Here is a 21846-nt window from a genome sequence, read left to right on the forward strand (position 1 = left end):
CGGTGCAACGAGACCAAGGCCAGGCGGACTACGAGACGGAGGTCACCATGGAGCCCAGCGCGGCGTCATCGCCAGAGCCTTTGGCAGGCGAAGACTGCTTTTGTCAGGATAGATGTACTAGATGTCCCCCTTCAAATTAGCCCGCCATTGTTGGATCCCTTCCCATTCAATATTTGGGGAGAGGACCAGGGCCTCTATATATAGGACTAGCCACCCACAAGGCAAGGGGTTCGTTCGGTTCGGCTCTTGGTCATCAACAAGAGTGAGTAAGAGAGAGAGAGAGAAGGGTGACTGAACCTCCAAGCAGTTCATTGCCCCAACCAAGAACAGACCCTCGCATGTCTGTTCTTCCTTGTATTGATCATCCTCACCAGCCCCAAGAGGCAATCCACCAACCACACACTGGAGTAGGGTATTACACCACATCGGTGGCCCGAACCAGTATACATCTTGTGTCTCTTGTGCATTTCTTTCAGTAGTTTAGATCCTTGTGAGACGGAGAGGTTGAAGGTGTAATCTCCGCGCGCACCCCAGTGTTCGAACCTTAAGGGTCTGCCGGAACCCGAAATCCGACATTTGGCGCGCCAGGTAGGGGTGCGCCGGAATTTGTCTTCTACCACTCCGCTCTCCTCCGACCGTCGCATCCATGTCTGACGCTCGTCGGGCTCGCGCTGAGCGCCGGGCCGCCATCGCTTCTCGCGTCGCCCAGACGGCCCCCATCGGTGGGCGTCCTCATCGTTCCCCGTCGCCAGCCGTCAACGCCGCCACCGGCCCGGTGGGGGGCGAGCAGCAGGCATCGTCTCAGCACCTGTCCGTGCGGCAAGACGGCCGCACCGCTTCCCCATCGCTCGCACCAGCCGGCTCTTTGTCCCGCGCGCTCCGCGCACCTTTGGAGGCTCGAGCTGCGCTCATCGCGGCAAACGAGCTCCTGCGCTACCGCCCCGTCGATGACGTCTATGAGGAGTGGCTCGACCGCGTCGCCGAGCTCGTCCGCGCCGCAGGGGGCTCTCCTGCGCCGTCCGCTCCGCTGCGCCGTACTCCGCCCCGCGCGGGGAACGAAGCTCCGGGGGCGTACCAGCCGCCTCCTCCCCAAGAAGACGCCGTGGCTCCAAGGCGCATGGCCCCTGGGCGGAACCCGCTCCGCCAGGTGCCAGCGCAGCAAGAACGGAGCTGCCAAGAAATCCCTCGCCCGCAAGGGGCTGCCCGGGCGCTCCCTGCTCCAGCTCCGGCACACCAAGACCCCGCTCTGCTCCTAGCTGCAGCGCGTGGGGACCCTCAAGACCGAGCTCTTCACCAACCGAAGCCTTTCATGGCCACTGCGGGCTGCCTCGCCTACACCACCGAGCTGCGCAGCGTCGCATGGCCCGGCAAGTTCAAGCCAGACCTACCTCCTCGCTACGACGGCACAACTGACCCCGCTGAGTTCCTCCAGCTCTATGAGCTGGGCATCGAGGCTGCCGGCAGAGACGAGAAGGTCATGGCGAACTGGTTCCCCATGGCGCTGAAGGAAGGAGCACGCACCTGGCTCCTAAATCTGGATCCAGGAACGATCTCTTCCTGGGACCAGATGTGCACCCGCTTCATCACCAACTTCCAAGGTACTCGCGACCGGCCACCCGCCGTGAGCGACATGCGCCGCATCAAGCAGCAACCCGGAGAGACCCTGCAAAAGTACATCCAGCGCTTCAACAGCGCGCGCCTCAAGATCCCCAGGGTGTCCGAGGAGGCCATCATCTCGGCCTTCTCTGATGGCGTGCACGACGTCAAGATGAAGGAGGAGCTGGCGATGCATGAAGACCTCTGCACCTCCCTGGAGCTATTCAACTTGGCGAACAGGTGCGCCAGGGCTGAGGAGGGACGCCTCTCCCTCCTCGAGCTGCCTGCCGCATACCCAGAAGAGAAGAAGCCCAAGGCCAAGAACGTGAAGCGCAAGGGGGCTGCCGTGCTCGCAGCTGAACCAGACACCAAGCGCAGCAAGGATCTGCCCGACTCTTCCAGAGGCAGCCGGTACTGCGTGTACCACGACCTCCACACCCACAACACCAACGAATGTCAAGAGCTCCGCGCCGTGCGAGAAGGAAGGATTGGCTGTCGCCCTGACCGTGCTGACCGGGGCTACGGCCGAGGAGGAGGAAGAAACCCAGGGCACTGGGAAGATCGCGGCCCGCGCCAGGGGTGGCGCGACCAACCTCGCGAGGACTGCTGGCGAGACCCGCCTTGCGAGGAAGACTGGAGGGATCAGCCTCGTGAGGATCGCCCTCATGGCAACGCAGGCCTACCTCCTCTGCCGCCTCCACCAAGAAGGAACGAAGACCGCCATCAGAACGAGGGGGCTGGGGGCTTCCAGGAGCCGCGCGCAATCGCCTGCATCCTGGGCGGAGCTCAAGCCCCAGCCTCCCAACGTATCTTCAAGCAGTTCGCCCGCGAGGTGAATGCAGTACTCCCCAAGCTCGAAGCAACGCGCCCCCTCAGGTGGTCGGCGTGCGCCATCACGTTCAGCTCAGCAGATCAGCTCAAGTGCTCGGCCACAGCCGGAGTCCTCCCGATGCTTTGCTCCCCAGTCATCAGCAACGTGCTGGTCACCAAGACCCTCATCGACGGAGGGGCAGGGCTCAACGTCCTGTCCGTGGAAACCTTCAACAACCTCCAAGTGCCCTACGACCAGCTTCAGCCAACCAAGCCTTTCTCCGGAATCACCGACGGCTCCACAGTCCCGATCAGGCAGGTCCGCCTCCCTGTCACCTTCGGGGCTCACAGCAACTACCGCATCAAGCTCATCGACTTCGACGTCGCCGACATCCGCCTGCCATACAACGCCATCCTCGGGTACCCAGCGTTGGCCAAGTTCATGGCCGTGACTCACCACGGCTACAACGTCCTCAAGATGCCAGGAAGTGGCGGCGTCATCACGGTACCCTGTGAAGAGAGAGATGCAGTGTGTTCCTTGGAGCGAGCCTTTCAGGCCGCGTCACTTGAAGACCCAGATCGCAGAAGCAGGAGGCTTCCTGAGACCGCCTCCAAGAAGAAGAAGATGTCGCCAGGCTCAGCCCCTCCGGAGGCAGGCCCCTCAGGGCCCGTGTCTGCCCGGGAGGACCCTCCTTCCATCGCATAGGAAAGCGCGCCTGGCGCCCTCCTCAGGCAGGGCTCGGGGGCTCTCACCTGGAGGGCCACCGACCTAGCCAGGGTCACGAGGGAGGCGCTTGGGCACCACGTGGAGGCGTGCTTCGAAGCACGTTTCCCTCGAGGAGGAGCCGGGCAAGGAAGGCCAGACCAGCAGAGTTCGTCAACGAGGCCATTCAAGAGCTACAGGAGTCAAGGGTCATGAGAGGTTGCCGTCGTCCACCAGCTGTGGCCCCACATCCAGGCGAGGATGGTGGGCTGCGCGTCTGCGTCGACATACCAGGGCTTAATCAGTTCACCACGATGGAGCGCCTCTGGCCCTCGCGAGTGGGGCGCTGCGGAGATCCACCCCACAGCCGTGTTCGCATGCCTTACGGCCTGCCGAGCGTGGCTGCGGCGTGCCAGCGCCTCATGAGGGGCATCGTGGAGGCTCAGGAGGACAGGCGTTCCGCAGCACTGGCGGAGATGAGGACAGCTCGTGAGGGGTCACCAGTGCCTCCGGAGCCTCCCGAGGCCCCGGGGCCTGGGGGCTCGTGAGGATCAGCTTCCGCAGCCCACCGAGTCTACTGCACCGATGCCACTTCACCAATGACATTCCTAGGTGACATCTTCCAAGTTCCATTCCTAGTTGGGGGCGCCCTCCCAGGGTTGCATCACTCCCAGGCCGCGTGGGTCCGTCCCTGCGGTGTGTATCTGCTTTTACCTTTCGGTCGTTAGTCTGCTTTGTTGGGGGCGCCCCTCGTGCTGCATCATCCCCAAGCCGCTGGGGCTAGGCCCAGCGGCGTGTATCTCCATCGCGCTTATTTCCAACCTTGCATTGCCTATCACGCTTGATTGCTTGATGCCCGTTCGCGGCAACCCTTCTTCTCCATGTCGACTAATTGCACGTTAAAGGGGGGGTTCCTGAGCATCGCGACTCAGGGCTCTTAGTGGCTCTCCAGCCCTCACCCTCTGGCCTTGTCCACGGCATCGCGACCTGGCATACCAGCGACGGCTGAGACAAGCTCGAGGGCCGGGACCCGAGGATGTAGAGTACCGGCATCTAACCAAATTTTGCAGGGACACATTTCAAGATACGGCCCAGTGCCGGGCGCAACCCGCCTAGAGGTAGGGCCTCGTGAGTCCCGCGCTGGCTCACAGGTGCCCAGATACACCTCACCTACTCCAACCAGCAAGCTCTTGAGTGACTAACGATCGACTAATGGCCGTCATGGCAACACCATCTTCTTTCTGTGATGACCCTGCAGGATCCTTGGAGGGAACGGCGCTAGCCAAGGCCCTCACGAGGTTCCCTTCGCCCTCGCCCGCGCGAACCACTTGCACGTTAAAGGGGGGGCACCTGAGCATCACGACTCAGGGCTCTTACTGGCTCTCCAGCCCTCACCCTCTGGCCTTGTCCACGGCATCGCGACCTGGCATACCAGCGACGACTGAGACAAGCTCGAGGGCCAGGACCCGAGGACGTAGAGCAGAAGGGGAGCAGAGGCGAGGAAGAAGGGGCTCGCGAGGACCTTGCCGAGCAATCCTGCTCCTGCCTACGCGCGGACCTGATGGCGCATCAGGAACGATCCCTGGCTCTCAAGATAAGTCACCCCCCCCCCCAAAACACTGGCTACCGTGGCACTACCCCCGCACTTAAAGCAACTCCGTACTAGCGACGTTGCTTCCCTTTCTCACTAAGCGACGGCTGCTTGGGTGCCAAAGGGGACCTCCTGAGCATCGCGACTCAGGGGCTCTTACCGGACCCCGGGTCGCTCACCTCCTGGCCTTGACCACGGCATCGCGACCTGGCATACCAACGACGGCTGACGCCGCCTTGGGACTGGGTCCTATCGACGCAGAGCACCAAGCCCTCGCGAGGTTCGAAAGGGAGGACCGAACTACGACGGAATCAGCAACACGCACAGATCCATGTCAAAAGGTCATATATATTAACAAAGGGACTACAGACACCTTACAAGCCTCCGCGGGGCGCGTTTTCGGTTCCTCGCAAGGAACGAATCAAAAGGGACGCTAACTACACGAGCTACAGCAAGAGACGCCGTCATCAACAGTGGGCCGTCAGGCACCGGCGCCAACTCCATCCAGATCAGGGTCGGCGGCGGCCTGACGAGTCCGCCCTGCTCCGGGAGCGACGCCGACTCGGGGGCTCGTAGCTGTCGTCGCTCGTCTCTTGAGTCACGAAGCCTTTGCTGGAGTCGCTGGACCCTCCGGCGCCTCCACCGTGGGGGCGATCAACGGGCCTAGCCCTCACCAGGGCAAGGTCCTGGCCACCTTTCCCGTGGCAGCACTCTAGCCGGCGCCCGTGCGCGTCGAAGGCCTTGAAGAACATCACCGCCGCGCCGTCGTACTCCAGGTGGATCGCGAAGACGCCCCTATCCCTGCAGACCCGGGCGATCTCCCTCCAGCCGCAGGACATGAAGACCTCGCCCGGGGCTGCGACCACGACCTCTGCCTCGGTCGCGAGGGCGCTGCAGTCGGCTTGCTGCAGCCAGCACTCCAGGGGCCCTCCTGGAGGAACAATGGAGGCGAAGAAGGGAGGCAGGCGAATCCAGGACTAAAGAGGAATGGCGATGCAGAGCACGCCCTCCTGGGAGGAGCCCTCAGTGTGGACTCCGGGAGGAACCACCCACGCCTTCGTGACCCGACGACGCCGACGACGGCGTTGGCCATGGGGATCAGCATCAACACCTCCGGGGCCCTCGACATGGGCATACAAGGGGAGCGGGAACCCCGGCGGAACTTGCTTGCCCCAGGGCGTCGCCGCCGCCTGACGATCCTCCTCGTCCCGGCTGCAAAGGGCGAGTCGCTTTTTCGGCGGGAAAGGGTCTGGCCCCTCTCGAGGAGCCTTTCCCTTCTCCGCTGCAGAGAACCGGCGAATTGGAGCCATCACACCAAGACGGAGCAAGAGCAGAGGCGAAGGAGAGAGCAAGGAGAGATGGACTGGAAGGGCACACGCGGAGCCGTACTTATAGCCGGCGAAGGCCAACCGCCGGCCTCCACGATCACAGGTAATCATAACACGTTCTGCATGCAGGAACTTGTCCAACTCACGCGATCACCAAGGCGTCATGGGGAAGTGGAGACGCCACGTCCAATCAACCGCCACACGGCGCCCAAGGCCGCAGGCTGTTAGGGCCCGCGGCGCTTCGCCCTTGCCCTTTCGCCTCTCGGCACGGCCAAGTTCATGCGCGCCTTGGGCCCGGGGGCTACTGTCGACATTCTGGCAACGGGGGTCCCCAGACTTGCCTGCCTGCGGCCTGCGGCGTGGCTCAAATGGGGGCCCAGCGCGGCCCATCTTCATCAGCACAAGACTCAAGACCCTCGCGAGGGGCCAAGCCTCGCGAGGCGGACGACATGGCGCATCCTCAGGCAAAGCCTCATCAGGCTGGCTCGCGAGGAGGCGGAGACATCAAGGCAGGGTACCTCGCGAGGTGCCCATGACGTAAGCCGTGACGAATCAGGGCACTAGGCGGGTGCCAGCGCGCGCAGCGTCCTTCTTTCCTCTTTGGTGCAAAGGGGACAAGCGCAGCCGCGGAGTACCGAGGCATCAGGCAAAGGTTGCCATTTCGGTGCAACGAGACCAAGGCCAGGCGGACTACGAGACGGAGGTCACCATGGAGCCCAGCGCGGCGTCATCGCCAGAGCCTTTGGCAGGCGAAGACTGCTTTTGTCAGGATAGATGTACTAGATGTCCCCCTTCAAATTAGCCCGCCATTGTTGGATCCCTTCTCGCTCAATATTTGGGGAGAGGGCCAGGGCCTCTATATATAGGACTAGCCACCCACAAGGCAAGGGGTTCATTCGGTTCGGCTCTTGGTCATCAACAAGAGTGAGTAAGAGAGAGAGAGAGAGAGAGAAGGGTGACTGAACCTCCAAGCAGTTCATCGCCCCAGCCAAGAACAGACCCTCGCGCGTCTGTTCTTCCTTGTATTGATCATCCTCACCAGCCCCAAGAGGCAATCCACCAACCACACACTGGAGTAGGGTATTACACCACATCGGTGGCCCGAACCAGTATAAATCTTGTGTCTCTTGTGCATTTCTTTCAGTAGTTTAGATCCTTGTGAGACGGAGAGGTTGAAGGTGTAATCTCCGCGCGCACCCCAGTGTTTGAACCTTAAGGGTCTGCCGGAACCCGAAATCTGACAGGGTATACCTTCTATCTCAGATCTGAGGGCAAATTGTTTGTCGCTAAGAACGGGTCCTTTCTCGAGAAGGAGTTTCTCTTGAAAGAATTGAGTGGGAGGAAGATAGAACTTGATGAGGTTGTCGAACCTTTACTTCAACCAGAGAGTGATGCAACACAGAAAGATGTTTTCTGTGGCGCCTACGTCTGTTGAATAGGAAGTTAATGATAGTGATCATGAAGCTTCGGATCAAGTTGCTACCGAACCTTGTAGGTCGACAAGGATATGTACTACTCCTAAGTGGTACGGTAATCCTATCTTAGATATCATGTTGTTAGACAACAATGAACCTACGAGCTATGGAGAAGCGATGGTGGGCCCGTATTCCGACAAATGGTTAGAAGCCATGAAATCCGAGATAGGATCCATATATCAGAACAAAGTATGGACTTTGGTGGACTTGCCCGATGATCGGCAAGCCATTGAGATAAAATGGATCTTTAAGAAGAAGACGGACGTGGGCGGTAATGTTACCGTCTATGAAGCTCGACTTGTGGGAAAGAGTCTTTTCACAAGTTCAAGGAGTTGACTACGATGAGAATTTCTCACCCATAGCGGTGCTTAAGTCCGTCAGAATCATGATAGCATTAGCTGTAATTTTTGATTATGAAATCTTACAGATGGATGTCAAAACAAGTTTTCTTACCAGTTTTCGTAAGAAAAGTTGTATGTGATACAATAAAAGGTTTTGTCGATCCTAAGGATGCTAAAAGGTATGCTGGCTCCAGCAATCCTTCTATGGACTAGAGCAAGCATCTCGGAATCGGAATATATGTTTTGATGGAGTGATCAAAGCTTTTAGGTTTATACAATGTTTGCTAGAAACTTGTATTTACAAGAAAGTGAGTGGGAGCACTACACCATTTCTGATAAGTATATGTGGATGACATATTGTTGATCCGAAATAATGTAGAATTTCTAGAAAGCTTAAACGGTTGTTTGAAGAGTGTTTTTCAAAGGAAAGACCTGGATAAAGCTTCGGATCAAGTTGCTATCAAACCTCATAGGTCGACAAGGATATGTACTACTCCTGAGTGGTACGATGATTTTATCTTAAATATCATGTTGTTAGACAACAATGAACCTATGACCTATGGAGAAGCGATGGTGGGCCCGTATTCCGACAAATGGTTAGAAGCCATGAAATCCGAGATAGGATCCATATATCAGAACAAAGTATGGACTTTGGTGGACTTGCCCGATGATCGGCAAGCCATTGAGATAAATGGATCTTTAAGAAGAAGACGGGCATGGGCGGTAATGTTACCGTCTATGAAGCTCGACTTGTGGGAAAGAGTCTTTTCACAAGTACAAGGAGTTGACTACGATGAGAATTTCTCACCCATAGCGATGCTTAAGTCCGTCGGAATCATGTTTGCATTAGTTGTATTTTTCGATTTTGAAATATGACAGATGGATGTCAAAAACAAGTTTTCTTACCAGTTTTTGTAAGAAAGAGTTGTATGTGATACAATCAAAGTTTTGTCGATCCTAAGGATGCTAAAAGGTATGCTGGCTCCAGCGATCCTTCTATGGACTAGAGCAAGCATCTCGGAATCGGAATATATGTTTTGATGGAGTGATCAAAGCTTTTAGGTTTATGCAATGTTTGCTAGAAACTTGTATTTACAAGAAAGTGAGTGGGAGCACTACAACATTTCTGATAAGTATATGTGGATGACATATTGTTGATCCGAAATAATGTAGAATTTCTGGAAAGCATAAACGGGTGTTTGAAGAGTGTTTTTCAAAGGAAGACCTGGATAAAGCTGCTTACATATTGGGCATCAAGATCTATAGAGATAGATCAAGACGCCTGATGGTACTTTCAAAGAATGCACACCTTGACATGTTTTTGAAGGAGTTCAAAATAGATCAGTCAAAGAAGGGGTTCTTACTTGAGTTGTAAGGTGTGAAGTTGAGTAAGACTCAAAGATTGACCACGGCAGAAGAAAGAGGAAGGACGAAAGGTCGTCCCCTATGCTCTTGTCATAGGCTCTATACGGTATGCCATGCTGAAGTACCGCACCTATTGTGTGCCTTGCCACATGTCTGGCAAGAGGGTACAAAGGTGATCTAGGAGTGGATCACCAGATAGCAGTCAAAATTATCCTTAGAGGAATAAGGAAATGTTTCTCGGTTATGGAGGTGATAAAGAGTTCGACATAAAGAGTTACGTCAATGCAAGCTTAACACCTATCCGGATAGCTCTGAGTAGAGATACCGGATATGTATAATGGAGCAATAATTTGGAATAGCTCCAAGTGGAACGTGGTAGCAGCATCTACGATATAAGGTTTTGCGAATACATAGGGATCTGAATATGGCAAGACCCGTTGACTACAACCTCTCTCACAAGCGTAACATGATCAAACCCAGAACTCTTTGAGTGATTATCACATAGTGATGTGAACTAGAACATTGAGTCTAGTAGACTCTTGGATGTGGGTCACATGGCGATGTGACCTGTGAGTGTTAATCACATGGCGATGTGAACTAAATTATTGACTCTAGTGCAAGTGGGAGACTGTTGGAAATATGCCCTAGAGGCAATAATAAATTGGTTATTATTATATTTCATTGTTCATGATAGTCGTTTATTATCCATGCTATAATTGTATTGATAGGAAACTCGGATACATGTGTGGATACATAGACAACACCATGTCCCTAGTAAGCCCCTAGTTGACTAGCTCGTTGATCAATCTAACGTAGCAGAAATTCAAAATTTTCTACGCATCACCAAGATCAATCTATGGAGTAATCTAGCAACGAGGGGAAGGAGAGTGCATCTACATACCCTTGTAGATCGCTAAGCGGAATCGTTCAAGTGAACTGGGTTGATGGAGTCGTACTCGTCGTGATCCAAATCACCGATGATCCTAGCGCCGAACGGACGGCACCTCCGCGTTCAACACACGTACGGAACGGAGACGTCTCCCACGCCTTGATCCAGCAAGGAGGAGGGAGAGGTTGAGGAAGAGAGTCCAACAGCAGCACGACGGCGTGGTGGTGATGGAGCGGCAGTTCTCCGGCAGGGCTTCGCCAAGCTCACGCGGAGGAGGAGAGGTATTGGAGGGGAGGGGCTGCGCCAGGTTTAAGGGGGTGGCCGCCCTCCCACCCCTCCACTATTTATAGGTCGGGAGAGAGGGAGCCGGCCCCCCTAGATCCCATCTAGGGTTGGGGGTGGCGGCCAAGGGGGGAGGAGTGCCTCCCAAGTCAAGTGGAGGCCCTCCCCCTTAGGGTTTCCCCTCTCCCATGCGCATGGGCCTTGGGGGGGCTGGTGTCCTTGGCCCATTAAGGCTAGGGCGCCCCCCTATAGCCCATGTTTCTGTATTGGACGTGGTGGAACATTTTCCGGACCTCCGGACCCCTCCGGAATCCTCCGGAACCTTCCGGAAGCTTCCCGGTACAATACCGGAAAAAACCGAACTTTTCCCGGAACCCGAACAACAACTTTCCATATATAAATCTTTACCTCTGGACCATTCCGGAACTCCTCGTGACGTCCGGGATCTCATCCGGGACTCCGAACAACATTCTATAATCACATACAAGTCTTCCTAATAACCCTAGCGTCATCGAACCTTAAGTGTGTAGACCCTACGGGTTCGGGAACCATGCAAACATGACCGAGACAACTCTCCGGCCAATAACCAACAGCGGGATCTGGATACCCATGTTGGCTCCCACATGTTCCACGATGATCTCATCGGATGAACCACGATGTCGAGGATTCAATCAATCCCGTATTCAATTCCCTTTGTCCAGCGGTATTGTACTTGCCCGAGATTCGATCGTCGGTATCCGATACCTTGTTCAATCTCGTTACCGGCAAGTCTCTTTACTCGTTCCGTAACACATCATCCCGTGATCAACTCCTTGGTCACATTATGCACATTATGATGATGTCCTACCGAGTGGGCCCAGAGATACCTCTCCGTCACACGGAGTGACAAATCCCAGTCTCGATTCGTGCCAACCCAACAGACACTTTCGGAGATACCCGTAGTGCACCTTTATAGCCACCCAGTTACGTTGTGACGTTTGGTACACCCAAAGCATTCCTACGGTATCTGGGAGTTGCACAATCTCATGGTCTAAGGAAATGATACTTGACATTAGAAAAGCTTTAGCATACGAACTACACGATCTTTGTGCTAGGCTTAGGATTGGGTCTTGTCCATCACATCATTCTCCTAATGATATGATCCCGTTATCAACGACATCCAATGTCCATGGTCAGGAAACCGTAACCATCTATTGATCAACGAGCTAGTCAACTAGAGGCTTACTAGGGACATGGTGTTGTCTATGTATCCACACATGTATCTGAATTTCCTATCAATACAATTCTAGCATGGATAATAAACGATTATCATGAACAAGGAAATATAGTAATAACTAATTTATTATTGCCTCTAGGGCATATTTCCAACACACACACACACACATGAATCCTCGCTTTTCTCACTCTGTCCCTTCGTCCTTGTTGTGTATCCGCGTAGTCCGAGGTCCCCGTCCCCGAAAGAAACCTAGAAGAGATCGAAACACAACTCTTTTCGCCGCCAGTGAAGCCTCGACGACTCAAGTCGCGACTCGCCTAAGACGATGTAGATCTTCGTGAAGACCCTGACAGGTAAAACCATCATGCTGGAGGTGGAGGGCAGCGACACCGTGGACAGCGTCAAGGGCAAGGTCTAGGATAAGAAAGGGATCCCGGCGGACCAGCAGCAGCTCATATCTTCGCCGAGAAGCAGCTGGAGGACGGTCGCTTGCTGGCAACTACAACGTGCACAAGGAGTCGACGCATCCCCTGGTGCTCCGCCTCCGCAACGGCACCACCATCAAGGTCAAGACACCCACCGCCAAGGAGATCGGGATCAACATCGAGCCCACGGACACGTCCGACAGGATCAAGGAGCATGTCGAGGAGAAGGAGGGCATCCCGCCCGTCCAGCAGAGGCTCATCTTCGATGGCAAGCAGATGGCCGCCGACAAGACGGTGCAAAAGTACAAGGTCAAGGGCGGCTACGTGCTCCACCTCGTGCTCGCCCTCAGGGGCGGTGCCTGCTAGAATTTGGGTCTTATGGTCGCTCGCTTTTCCATGAGGGTGTAGCTTTGGTTTTTTTTCTTGCGTATGATTTTGGTTGGAACTTTTTTGAACAGTGTTTGAGTCTCTTTAAAGCCATAATGTTTGAGGCCAGGTTACATGTACGTACAATCACAACAGTTGTCTGCACAATAATCTTTTCCCATCCGTTCATATATTTTTACCACCAATCCACTAAATCAAAGATATGAAAATTTGTTTTGAGGCAAAGGTTGCCTCGCCGTTTGAATAAAGATACTTGCACTAACCAATCAAAGATATGCAATTTTTTACCGCTATAAGGCACGGTGCTGACCGTCCGACTGGATCGGACAGACAAGAACCACGCGGAAATGCTGTCCAGAATTCAGTCGTAGAATGGACCAATTTTGACCCGCAAAAAAATAGAATGGACCAATTTCTCCTCCAGGCTATGGCCTGGTTGACTCTATATCTATGGTCGCACAAAATGGTTTTTCTTTTGGATGAATTTATTTGTTGGGCCAGTGAAGTTAATATATAACACCAATAGGTTTTGGGCCGAGTTATGAAAATGTTTTTCCAGTGTATTTTCTGCTATATTATGAAAATATAAATTATTTATGCACTATTCAAATGAGAAATATGAGCCCAAATTTATGTTGAAAGTTACTTTAATGATGAGAGATTTTTATAATGTTTTTCCGTGGGTTATAATGGACCTAATTATGGTATCAGTCATTTTATTTATCTTTAGTGCTTTCTAAGTTGTTTCAGTTCCTTTTATGTTTATGCATTGAAAATAAATCTAGTATTATGCTAAAATCATGTTTCAATTTTTTGAATACGGTTGAACCAATTGGAAATTGCATTGAAAATTCATGTGGCATTAATGTTAAATGTGATTTCATGGCAATTTTTAATGATGATCACCTTTTAGCATCATTTTAATGTGAAAATTCATCTTGTAAAATGATATATTCACCATTATTACTCACTCACTAAATTTTTCAAAATATATTATTTGAAAATTTTAGTTTAGTGTGTTCTTTATGTTGATGTCATCATTATCAACAAGCACATGCCACCTAAGGAAATGTTGATTTTCGTGTGGTTTGGTTTTCCACACCCCACCATGCGGCACAATATGTTTGGCCGGCATGCCTAACGGGCAAAATTAATGTTTTCTGATGGTGCATTTTATCTTATTGAATGCACTGTACAACTAGAATGGCGTTAATGAAATTATGGTCGATTCTCTAAACTAGCTCGCTCCAGAATAAGTATAATTGAGCATGCTCAAAATAAGTGCCTCAACTTTATTATAACTTTGTACTAACGTTAGTACAAAGTATATACACTTATTTTAGGACGGAGGGAGTATAAACTAGCTACAGTTGGTAAGTTCTTTGTCAAGTGATTAGAGATAAGGTTATGAGGCGAATATTCTTTTCCCTGGTTAAAATTTCATCAAAAAGGGAGCTGACCTCGACACAAGAAGCCGGTCCATAAAAGTTACAGTCTCAAATGTAAGCAGTCCAATATTGAACAAACACTTGTTTCAAAAATGGCGCGACAAGTCGCGCAACCGCTTCTAGTAAGTACACTACCTTTCAACTGTCCAAAATTTCAACTAGACTGTAGCCAATCTGTTGAAAATGGAACACAAAATTTGACGACGAAATCCACGTGACTTTTACAACCCCTGCAACCTTTTTGTGTTCCATCCAAACTCAAACATGTGAGAGAAAAACAAGAAGCAAGCAAAAGATGCTCCGCAATTGCTTACCGAAAGTTGTTATACAACTATTGCAGCAGATAAAAAATCTCTTAATTTTATTAAACAAAGGTCAGCTAATGTACAAAGCATGCCAACAATGTAATCTGCAGAAACTAGTATTCTTGTAGTGTTATATGGGATCAAACTTTTATTCACATGTTATTCGGAAGATTTACGACATGTGCTAAACCAAATATACTCCGGGTGCGCAGCAAAATGCAGCAAGTCGCCTGCATTTTCATTTTCTGAGTAAACATGGGTGCATTAGCATCGCCATATTCAAAATGATAGGTGCTAATGAAAATGACTGAAACTTATAGGCCGAGTGTCCGGGCACATCAGCATCACCATGTTCAGAATTCAACCTTTGTGAAAACACAAATTCATTTTCTGCTGATGGACTCAAACTTTCAGCAGAGTTTCATCCAAGACACCACATCTGTGCCAACACCAGATGCTTCATCTAAGACTAAGAGAAATGCAGGTGGCAACGTTGAAGTAGTGTCCATTGTCGAACACATTACAGACTAATGTCACTGCACCACTGATCAAACAGTTTCGGAATATTAGAACCGTGATGCCAACGCAAATAGGTTTCTTATTATACTGTCTGAAGAACAAACCAAGTTTAGCTAGTAGAAACACAACAACTGCTTGGTTTTCTTGAACCCATATCTCAGTGGAAGGAACTGGGTTCTAATGTGCCGCAGTCATACCCAAAATATAAAATACTTGTGCCCTGTTTTAGGGCAACCCAAAACAAAATTCAGCAACTTTTGGTTTTTGGGCAACTGTTTTGGCCGAAGAGGGACTTCATCAAATTCATACTGACACAGATTTTGTTAGATCTGGTATAGGAGGCACTGCGGTGGCTGTATGCATGGACTCTTCTAGGAATTACTTGCGATCATGTACGCTAGTAATTCATGGCATGAGAGAAGTTTCAACTCTAGAGGTATCGCTTGCAGGGAAGCTCTATCTTTGGCGGATGATCTTCTACTTCACAATTTTCTAGTGGCTACTGATTCTAAGCAGGTGGCTAATGATATCAACATGGGCTGCACTGGTATTCATGGTCTGATTGTAGCTGAGATTAAGTTAAGGACAACCAAATTTAATTGTAGTTTTTGTTTCTGAGAGTCAGGCCTTGAATAGAGAAGCCCATTTACTAGCCAAGCTTTTTGATTCTTTAGATTGTGGTAGACATGTCTGGTTGGGACAGCCTCATGATCACATTTATTTTCCCAGTTTTGTGAACTATGAATAACAAAGTTTGGTGGTTCTTAAAAAATGAAGTTGCTGGAACCGTTTTTTGCCCTCCAAGTAGTCAAAAAGCGACTGAGATGCTCTGACTGAGCACGAACAACACTATGTACAGATACCAGAACCAGTGTACCCCAAATGGCTAGGATTGTCAGGTAATAGTACTGAAACATGTTAACCAGAAACATGTAAAGATACCCTAAACAGTTCAACAGTGTCCACGTACAACTCACTCTAGACTGTTGACCGGGTCTTGGCCCATTCCTCAGACACAACTTTTTGACAAACTTTATTCAAGCCCTACAATAAGCCTGGTACGCAGAGTCGACCAAGTCACCTTCACTGAGATCAACCCAAAATCAGTCTTTATCTCTCGAGTATCAAGTCCATGCGTGTCTGCCTGGAAGGAACAACATCGTTCCGCTGAACCAGATGGCCCCGAGGCCGCCTTGAACTTCAAAACCAGAGTGGAACCATCCACTACAGCAACCACAGACCTCTTTAAATGACGTGACTCGCCAACTGTACCATTGAAGAGCCGAATTCCTTCGTTATAACCACCGATAAAACAGCGCAAGCGCAGATGAAAACTGCTCTGCACTTCGGACACGGCAACTTCAATACTCGCCATGACTGCGTCATCAACACGTGCTATGGTTAAGTCAACCGCTCCACAGTCGCCTTGGATGCGATTTTTCAATGCACGATTCCATGGGCCCAGGTCGTCTATGTCTGTTACACCATCAATCAGCTGGTAATCATCCCTTTCTTCCTCACCTACCTTGATCCTCATGTCATATTCCACTAGAATACTGGAAATCAAATCTATCCCTCGCTTAGGGCCAGCCATGTCGATGAGAGAACCCTACAAATTTGTTACTGTTTAGTAGCTCTCCATATGGAAGTAAGAAACAACTAAAGCTTTATACTACCTCTGTTTCTAAATGTAAGACGTTTTGGCAATTCAAAAATTGAACTACCAAAACACATCTTACAATTAGGAACAGAGGGTGTACTTCTCTAAGCTGTTTTACTTGCAACATTAATTTTGTGATACTTTACAATTGCTGACCAACATCTTTGCCACATATCAAACTGACTGGTTACATAGTGTACACCAGTGTTTGGGAGGGGGGGAAATTGGCCCTCGGTATTTATTTGACATTGTTCAGATCCCAATTTTTACATAAGCATGTCGAAATGAGAAGAGAAAACAAAATGACTTAATAGTGATGCAATGATTCATGCTGGTGTGTTAAGTAGCAACTAAGAGCCCGAACTATTCTGTTTGATTTTGTTTGGAATACATGATATACTCACTCAGTTCCATATTTTATAAGTTTCTCATAGTAAATCACCTTTCCACAATATAAACTTGGTGTAATGGTGGCCTAAACAATCCAAACTACCATTCTGCTAGGTCTGTACAGATAAATCACAAGACTTGAGAGTGCTTGCTGTTCCATACATACACTAGGTTTGGCCTTACAATGTGAAATGAATAGATTTGACATAAGTCAGGTATTTGACCCCCCCCCCCTACTGTATAAATCATTTCCTCAGATGGTTTCGCCCACACTGCAACATCCACCTAATGTGAGAACTTCCCCAGTGGGTACTTAAAACCATATGGAATGCTTCAAGGGGACAAATACATTGTTTTATACTTGAGGGGGTTATTAAGTAGACTTATTGCTTGAAATAATCGTAGGTAAGTATGGATTCGCACCTGCTTCACAATGATGGGATCATCCCTGCTTATATTGACAACATAATTACGCAATGTATCCAGATAATCCCGCACTGCTATGTATCCATACAACTCTACTGGGCCAAGATCCAGAGTAAGTTCAGCCAACTTTAATGAGAAAATTTGTAACACGCGATTAGGTTGATGCCGAATGCATTCTCCATTGCGGATGTCACAATCTGTGGGATCTGGTAGCCGAGCTTCATAAAAAAAGTAAAGAAATAAGTTAAATTGTAATGGAAAACAATACAGGAAAAAAATAGTCGTCATACAAAAAGTAAGCGTGTCACTAGAGGATTCCATGGCCCTATTGGAAGTTTCCTTTTCATCCAAATGAAAATTATCGATGTTCTTTCTACTATGAATTTCACTCCATCAAAGGTTTTTGTTTTAGGAAACCCAAAGAAAAGCAGGTAACATTTCATCATGTCAGCAACTAAAGGTCCATTTCACCCTCCCAGATTATTTCATAACCCCCTAAACTTATTTATTTGTTATGTCTACCCGAAGAATTACTAAAACAAGTCAATTCAGCCCTTGATGAAAATATTCTATTGTTTCACTTTCTAGAAGTCTTATTGTAAGTTAGTTTTTTTATTTTGATGGTAGATAACATCAGTCTGTATAATAAAAAATCATAATTTTCGATCCTGCATACTTGGGAGCAACTAAACCTACTTCAATGCTCATGGTACAAAAATATGTGCTAAAAATGCGGTTTATGAACATATTTCTGTACGGTACATGGTGACAACAAAAAGGATAAAAACCAGTCATGTGGCGAACCGGGGTGGGTTGGTGGAGGCCCAGGATAACCAAACTAAGGTAATGCAGGAATCTGAAGAATTTCCTCCCCTACTTTTGCAAAACCTAACAAATGCAACTCCTGAATGCCAATGCATCTACATTTAACTTGTAAAATTAAGGAAAGTAAAGAAAAAAAGCCAGATGATTTCAACAGAGAACACATCAGTTGACACTATAGCTTGAAAAAGGTGCTTGTAACAAATTGAAATAGGTAAAGAGAGATTATTTACTTACTCTCACTACAGTCATCAACATTATACATCCTTTTCCACGAATGAGTGTTCCTGTATAAAGAACCATCACGGTGTGTGCTTTTTGGAAGAAATCCCAGGTCAAGAATATCATCTTCTTCGGCATCGCTTGCTACCAATGCGCTCCTTCTATTGGTTGCACTCCTCCCGTTTTCATCACAACCAGAGATGTCCACAATATTCGAAGATGCATCATGTTTGCCGGCTATAGTATTCATATCTTGCAAGGTTGTCCCACTAGTCATGCTCCGAGATCCAGGTGGAAATCTATCACCAGAGAATAAAGAGCAAATCTGAGCACCCGACAGAAAATTCAATTCTTTTTCGGTTCCCCTTTCATTTTCGTCGGATTAACTATAAGACCCCACACCCCCTGCCTTATTTACAAAAATCAACACATAAGGATAATTAAAAGGGATTTTTCTCGAATACGCTCTAATTAAAAGGGGTAAAAAACCACAGTCGGTCAGAATCCAGATCCAAAACTATAATAATAAGAAACTAAAGGCGAAAATTTTGGCATCAGATGATGAGAGCATACCGGGAAACACGACGGACAGGTAGATCTGGAACCATCATGAGAGGGAAACTTCGCCGTGCAAGCGGTGGTGGCGACCAGTAAGGCGGGGCAGAGGCCATGAAAGAGAGGAGAGGTCGCGAGGTAGAGGAGAGGCGGCGCAGTGGGTCATGAGAGATGGCGACGCCAGGTCGCCGGAGGAGACGAAAAATCTGACGGAGGATTGGCATCTGAGCGCGCGGCGGCGGCAGAGGTGGGGTGTGCCGGTGTGGAGAATGGGGAGAGGAAAGGGCTGAACGCACGGGGCCGGTCTTCTTTACTCTCTTATACTTAGTAGAGGAACGCCCGTGCGTTGCAACGGGGCCACATTAACTTTAAGAGTTCAATATTACGACATTGGCGACCTTTTTTACCATTAAATCCTCACACACACAGACACACACTCTCCCTCTGTCTTCCTCACTCTCTATCCTCCTCTCCCTCTCTCTCTAACACACACACATATCCATCTTATTGGGTACGGGACCATAATCCATCTATTTCACACATACACGCTAGTGCATAACAATATGGATTATGTGTATTATATTTGCCACCAGAACTGAGGGAATTAATTTCATGTAAATCGACCAGCCACAGCTCCAAGAATACGCGGACGAGATGGCTCGGGTCGGCGTCGGCGCCGTCCAGCGCGGGCCACGGGCCCGCTTCCAAGTGCACGTGCAATGCATGTCTTCACAAATATTATAACCAGATGTGAGAAATCACATGCATAGAAAAGACATTCTGATAGCAATCCAAATACCATACTCAATTGAATACCTAACCTGGACAATACTCTTATTTCTATGCGCCAAAAAAAATGGAATAGCAAAGCTAAGTATGCCTACATACGCTCAGATTATATATAAGAATCTTGCGTGAACAATTGCAACAAAGCACTAAGCAGCGATAAATTTAAATAAAAAATCCATTAACTATGCAGGCAACAGGCTTGTTACAACATAGAGAGATAGGAAAATGTCACCTCCAGTAATGTAGCGCAAAGGAGCGGAACGAAGCATGAATGAGCGGTTGTCTGTTCTTCTCCATGTACATGGATCAGCAGTAGAGGCCAAGTATATAAGTACTTGACCGAACTCCACACTCCACTCTTCGTGTACGGAGAGCCATGTCACCTTCTCGCCGCTGCAGCATGGGAGGACGGCTGGTTCACGTGACCCTCCAGCTGGGGGATCCATGGTGGCTGACCGTCGAGCTCGAGGCAGAGAAGTTGAGGGCAGTAGTGGCGAGATCCATGCCGGCCAACCGGGCGAAGAGGAGGTCGTCGGGGAGGGACACATCAGCAAGATCCGGTCACCACGCGACCTGAAGAGCAACAGTGATCTCCACAAGCTGTAGGCCGACGGCGTGCTCCATCCCCTGCGATGGGGTGACCATGGCGGTGGCCACAGCTCCTCATGCTCGCCTCGATCTTGGCGACACATCCTGAGTGTAGGAGGCAGCAATGACCTCGACGAAATCATGGCCTCCATCCCGGAACGCAATCATGTCGCTCTAAATAAATGGATTCAATCATGTGACTCTAATTACTTCGGATTGTTATGTGCACACTAAGCGGGGTGCAGTTAGGAAAGAAAATGTTCTCTAATTAAAGTGATTGAGTGATTTAAGGTAAGGTTAATTAATTTAGATTTGATTTTTAGTGATTGTTAGTAAAGTACGATACGCCTTTAAAATCTTTTATTTGTTTCCTTAAAATATATTATTTGTTTCCTAAAGAAATTTGCAATAATGGAAGATATCGGTTGATTTGGATAAGTTAGTAAATTTAAATCCGTGATTGCGTACACGTTTGGAAAGTGCTGATCTCCACAAGCTGTAGGCCGACGGCGTGCTCCATCCCCTGCGATGAGGTGACCATGGCGGTGGCCACAGCTCCTCATGCTCGCCTCGATCTCGGCGACACACCCTGAGTGTAGGAGGCAGCAACGACCTCGACGAAATCATGGCCTCCATCCCGGAACGCAATCATGTCGCTCTAAATAAATGGATTCAATCATGTGACTCTAATTACTTCGGATTGTTATGTGCACACTAAGCGAGGTGCAGTTAGAAAAGAAAATGTTTTCTAATTAAAGTGATTCAGTGATTTAAGGTAAGGTTAATTAATTTAGATTTGATTTTTAGTGATTATTAGTAAAGTATGATGTGTCTTTAAAATCTTTTATTTGTTTCCTTAAAATCTATTATTTGTTTCCTAAAGAAATTTGCAATAATGGAAGGTATCGGTTGATTTGGATAAGTTAGTAAATTTAGATCCGTGATTGCGTGCACGTTTGGAAAGTCCTGATTTGCAAGGAAAGAGCTGAGGGGTAAATAAACCGGTGAATAAGAAACCATCATTGAAAAAAATCTACGACGGTTAACCTACGGAAAAAACCCGGACGAAAGTGGTGGGACGAAAAAAAACCTGGAAGCGAGACTACCAACTGCTCCATTAGGAGTAGAGACCAGAATAGCACACATATGCCCGTGCGTTTCAAGCAACGGGAGAGATATTTTATTTACGACAAACAACAAAAAGATAATTAATTGTGTTAAAAAAGGTCTCCACAATGGTAGGCGAGAGAGTAAAGAGTTGCGGCCTTCTCACTGGACATGTTTGGCTCGTGAAATCTTAATAGTGGTGGAGTTGGTAGGCGTGGTGGCGAGCACCCAACTCGTCCCTTTTTCTTTTGCATGCCTCCTCATTTGGTGGATGTGTGACGATCATCGGAACACGATTGCTTCGACCACTCTCCTACGACAGTGTAACAAGATGGATTACTAATTGCAGCGCATAAATCCTCTTACACAAGCATAATCAGGCATGAATGTCCCTTTATTACGAAGGTTTATTCCCTTTTATTATTTTAGCACTTATGTTAAAAAATTGAAAGCCCGGACAGTTAAAAAAAATGTGAACATTTATTTTTAGAAAATTCCATATAATTAAGAAAACAAAAAAATTAGGAAGAGGAATAGTTATTTAAGTTCGAAAAAACATGTTGAAACCATAAACATTTTATAAAAGCACAAAATTATTAATTTTTTT

At 48.9% G+C, this 21846-nt stretch overlaps 1 protein-coding gene and 1 pseudogene across 1 annotated transcript; one reads left to right on the forward strand and one right to left on the reverse strand.

Annotated features, from left to right (window-relative positions):
* The first annotated feature begins 11921 nt into the window (after window positions 1–11921).
* LOC119332563 lies at window positions 11922–12387 on the forward strand (annotated as a pseudogene).
* Window positions 12388–15497: 3110 nt separating this feature from the next.
* Window positions 15498–19062, reverse strand: LOC119332210. The gene is made up of 4 exons (XM_037605391.1): window positions 18774–19062; window positions 18216–18499; window positions 17154–17374; window positions 15498–16289 (listed from the first exon to the last, which is right to left on the reverse strand). The coding sequence occupies exons 1-4, from the start codon at window positions 18977–18979 to the stop codon at window positions 15714–15716; spliced, it is 1287 nt and encodes a 428-aa protein (XP_037461288.1). The 5' UTR covers window positions 18980–19062; the 3' UTR covers window positions 15498–15713.
* Between the last annotated feature and the right edge of the window lie 2784 nt (window positions 19063–21846).

This window comes from Triticum dicoccoides, chromosome 7A, assembly GCF_002162155.2.
Source record: "Triticum dicoccoides isolate Atlit2015 ecotype Zavitan chromosome 7A, WEW_v2.0, whole genome shotgun sequence".
NCBI classification, from domain to species: domain Eukaryota; kingdom Viridiplantae; phylum Streptophyta; class Magnoliopsida; order Poales; family Poaceae; genus Triticum; species Triticum dicoccoides.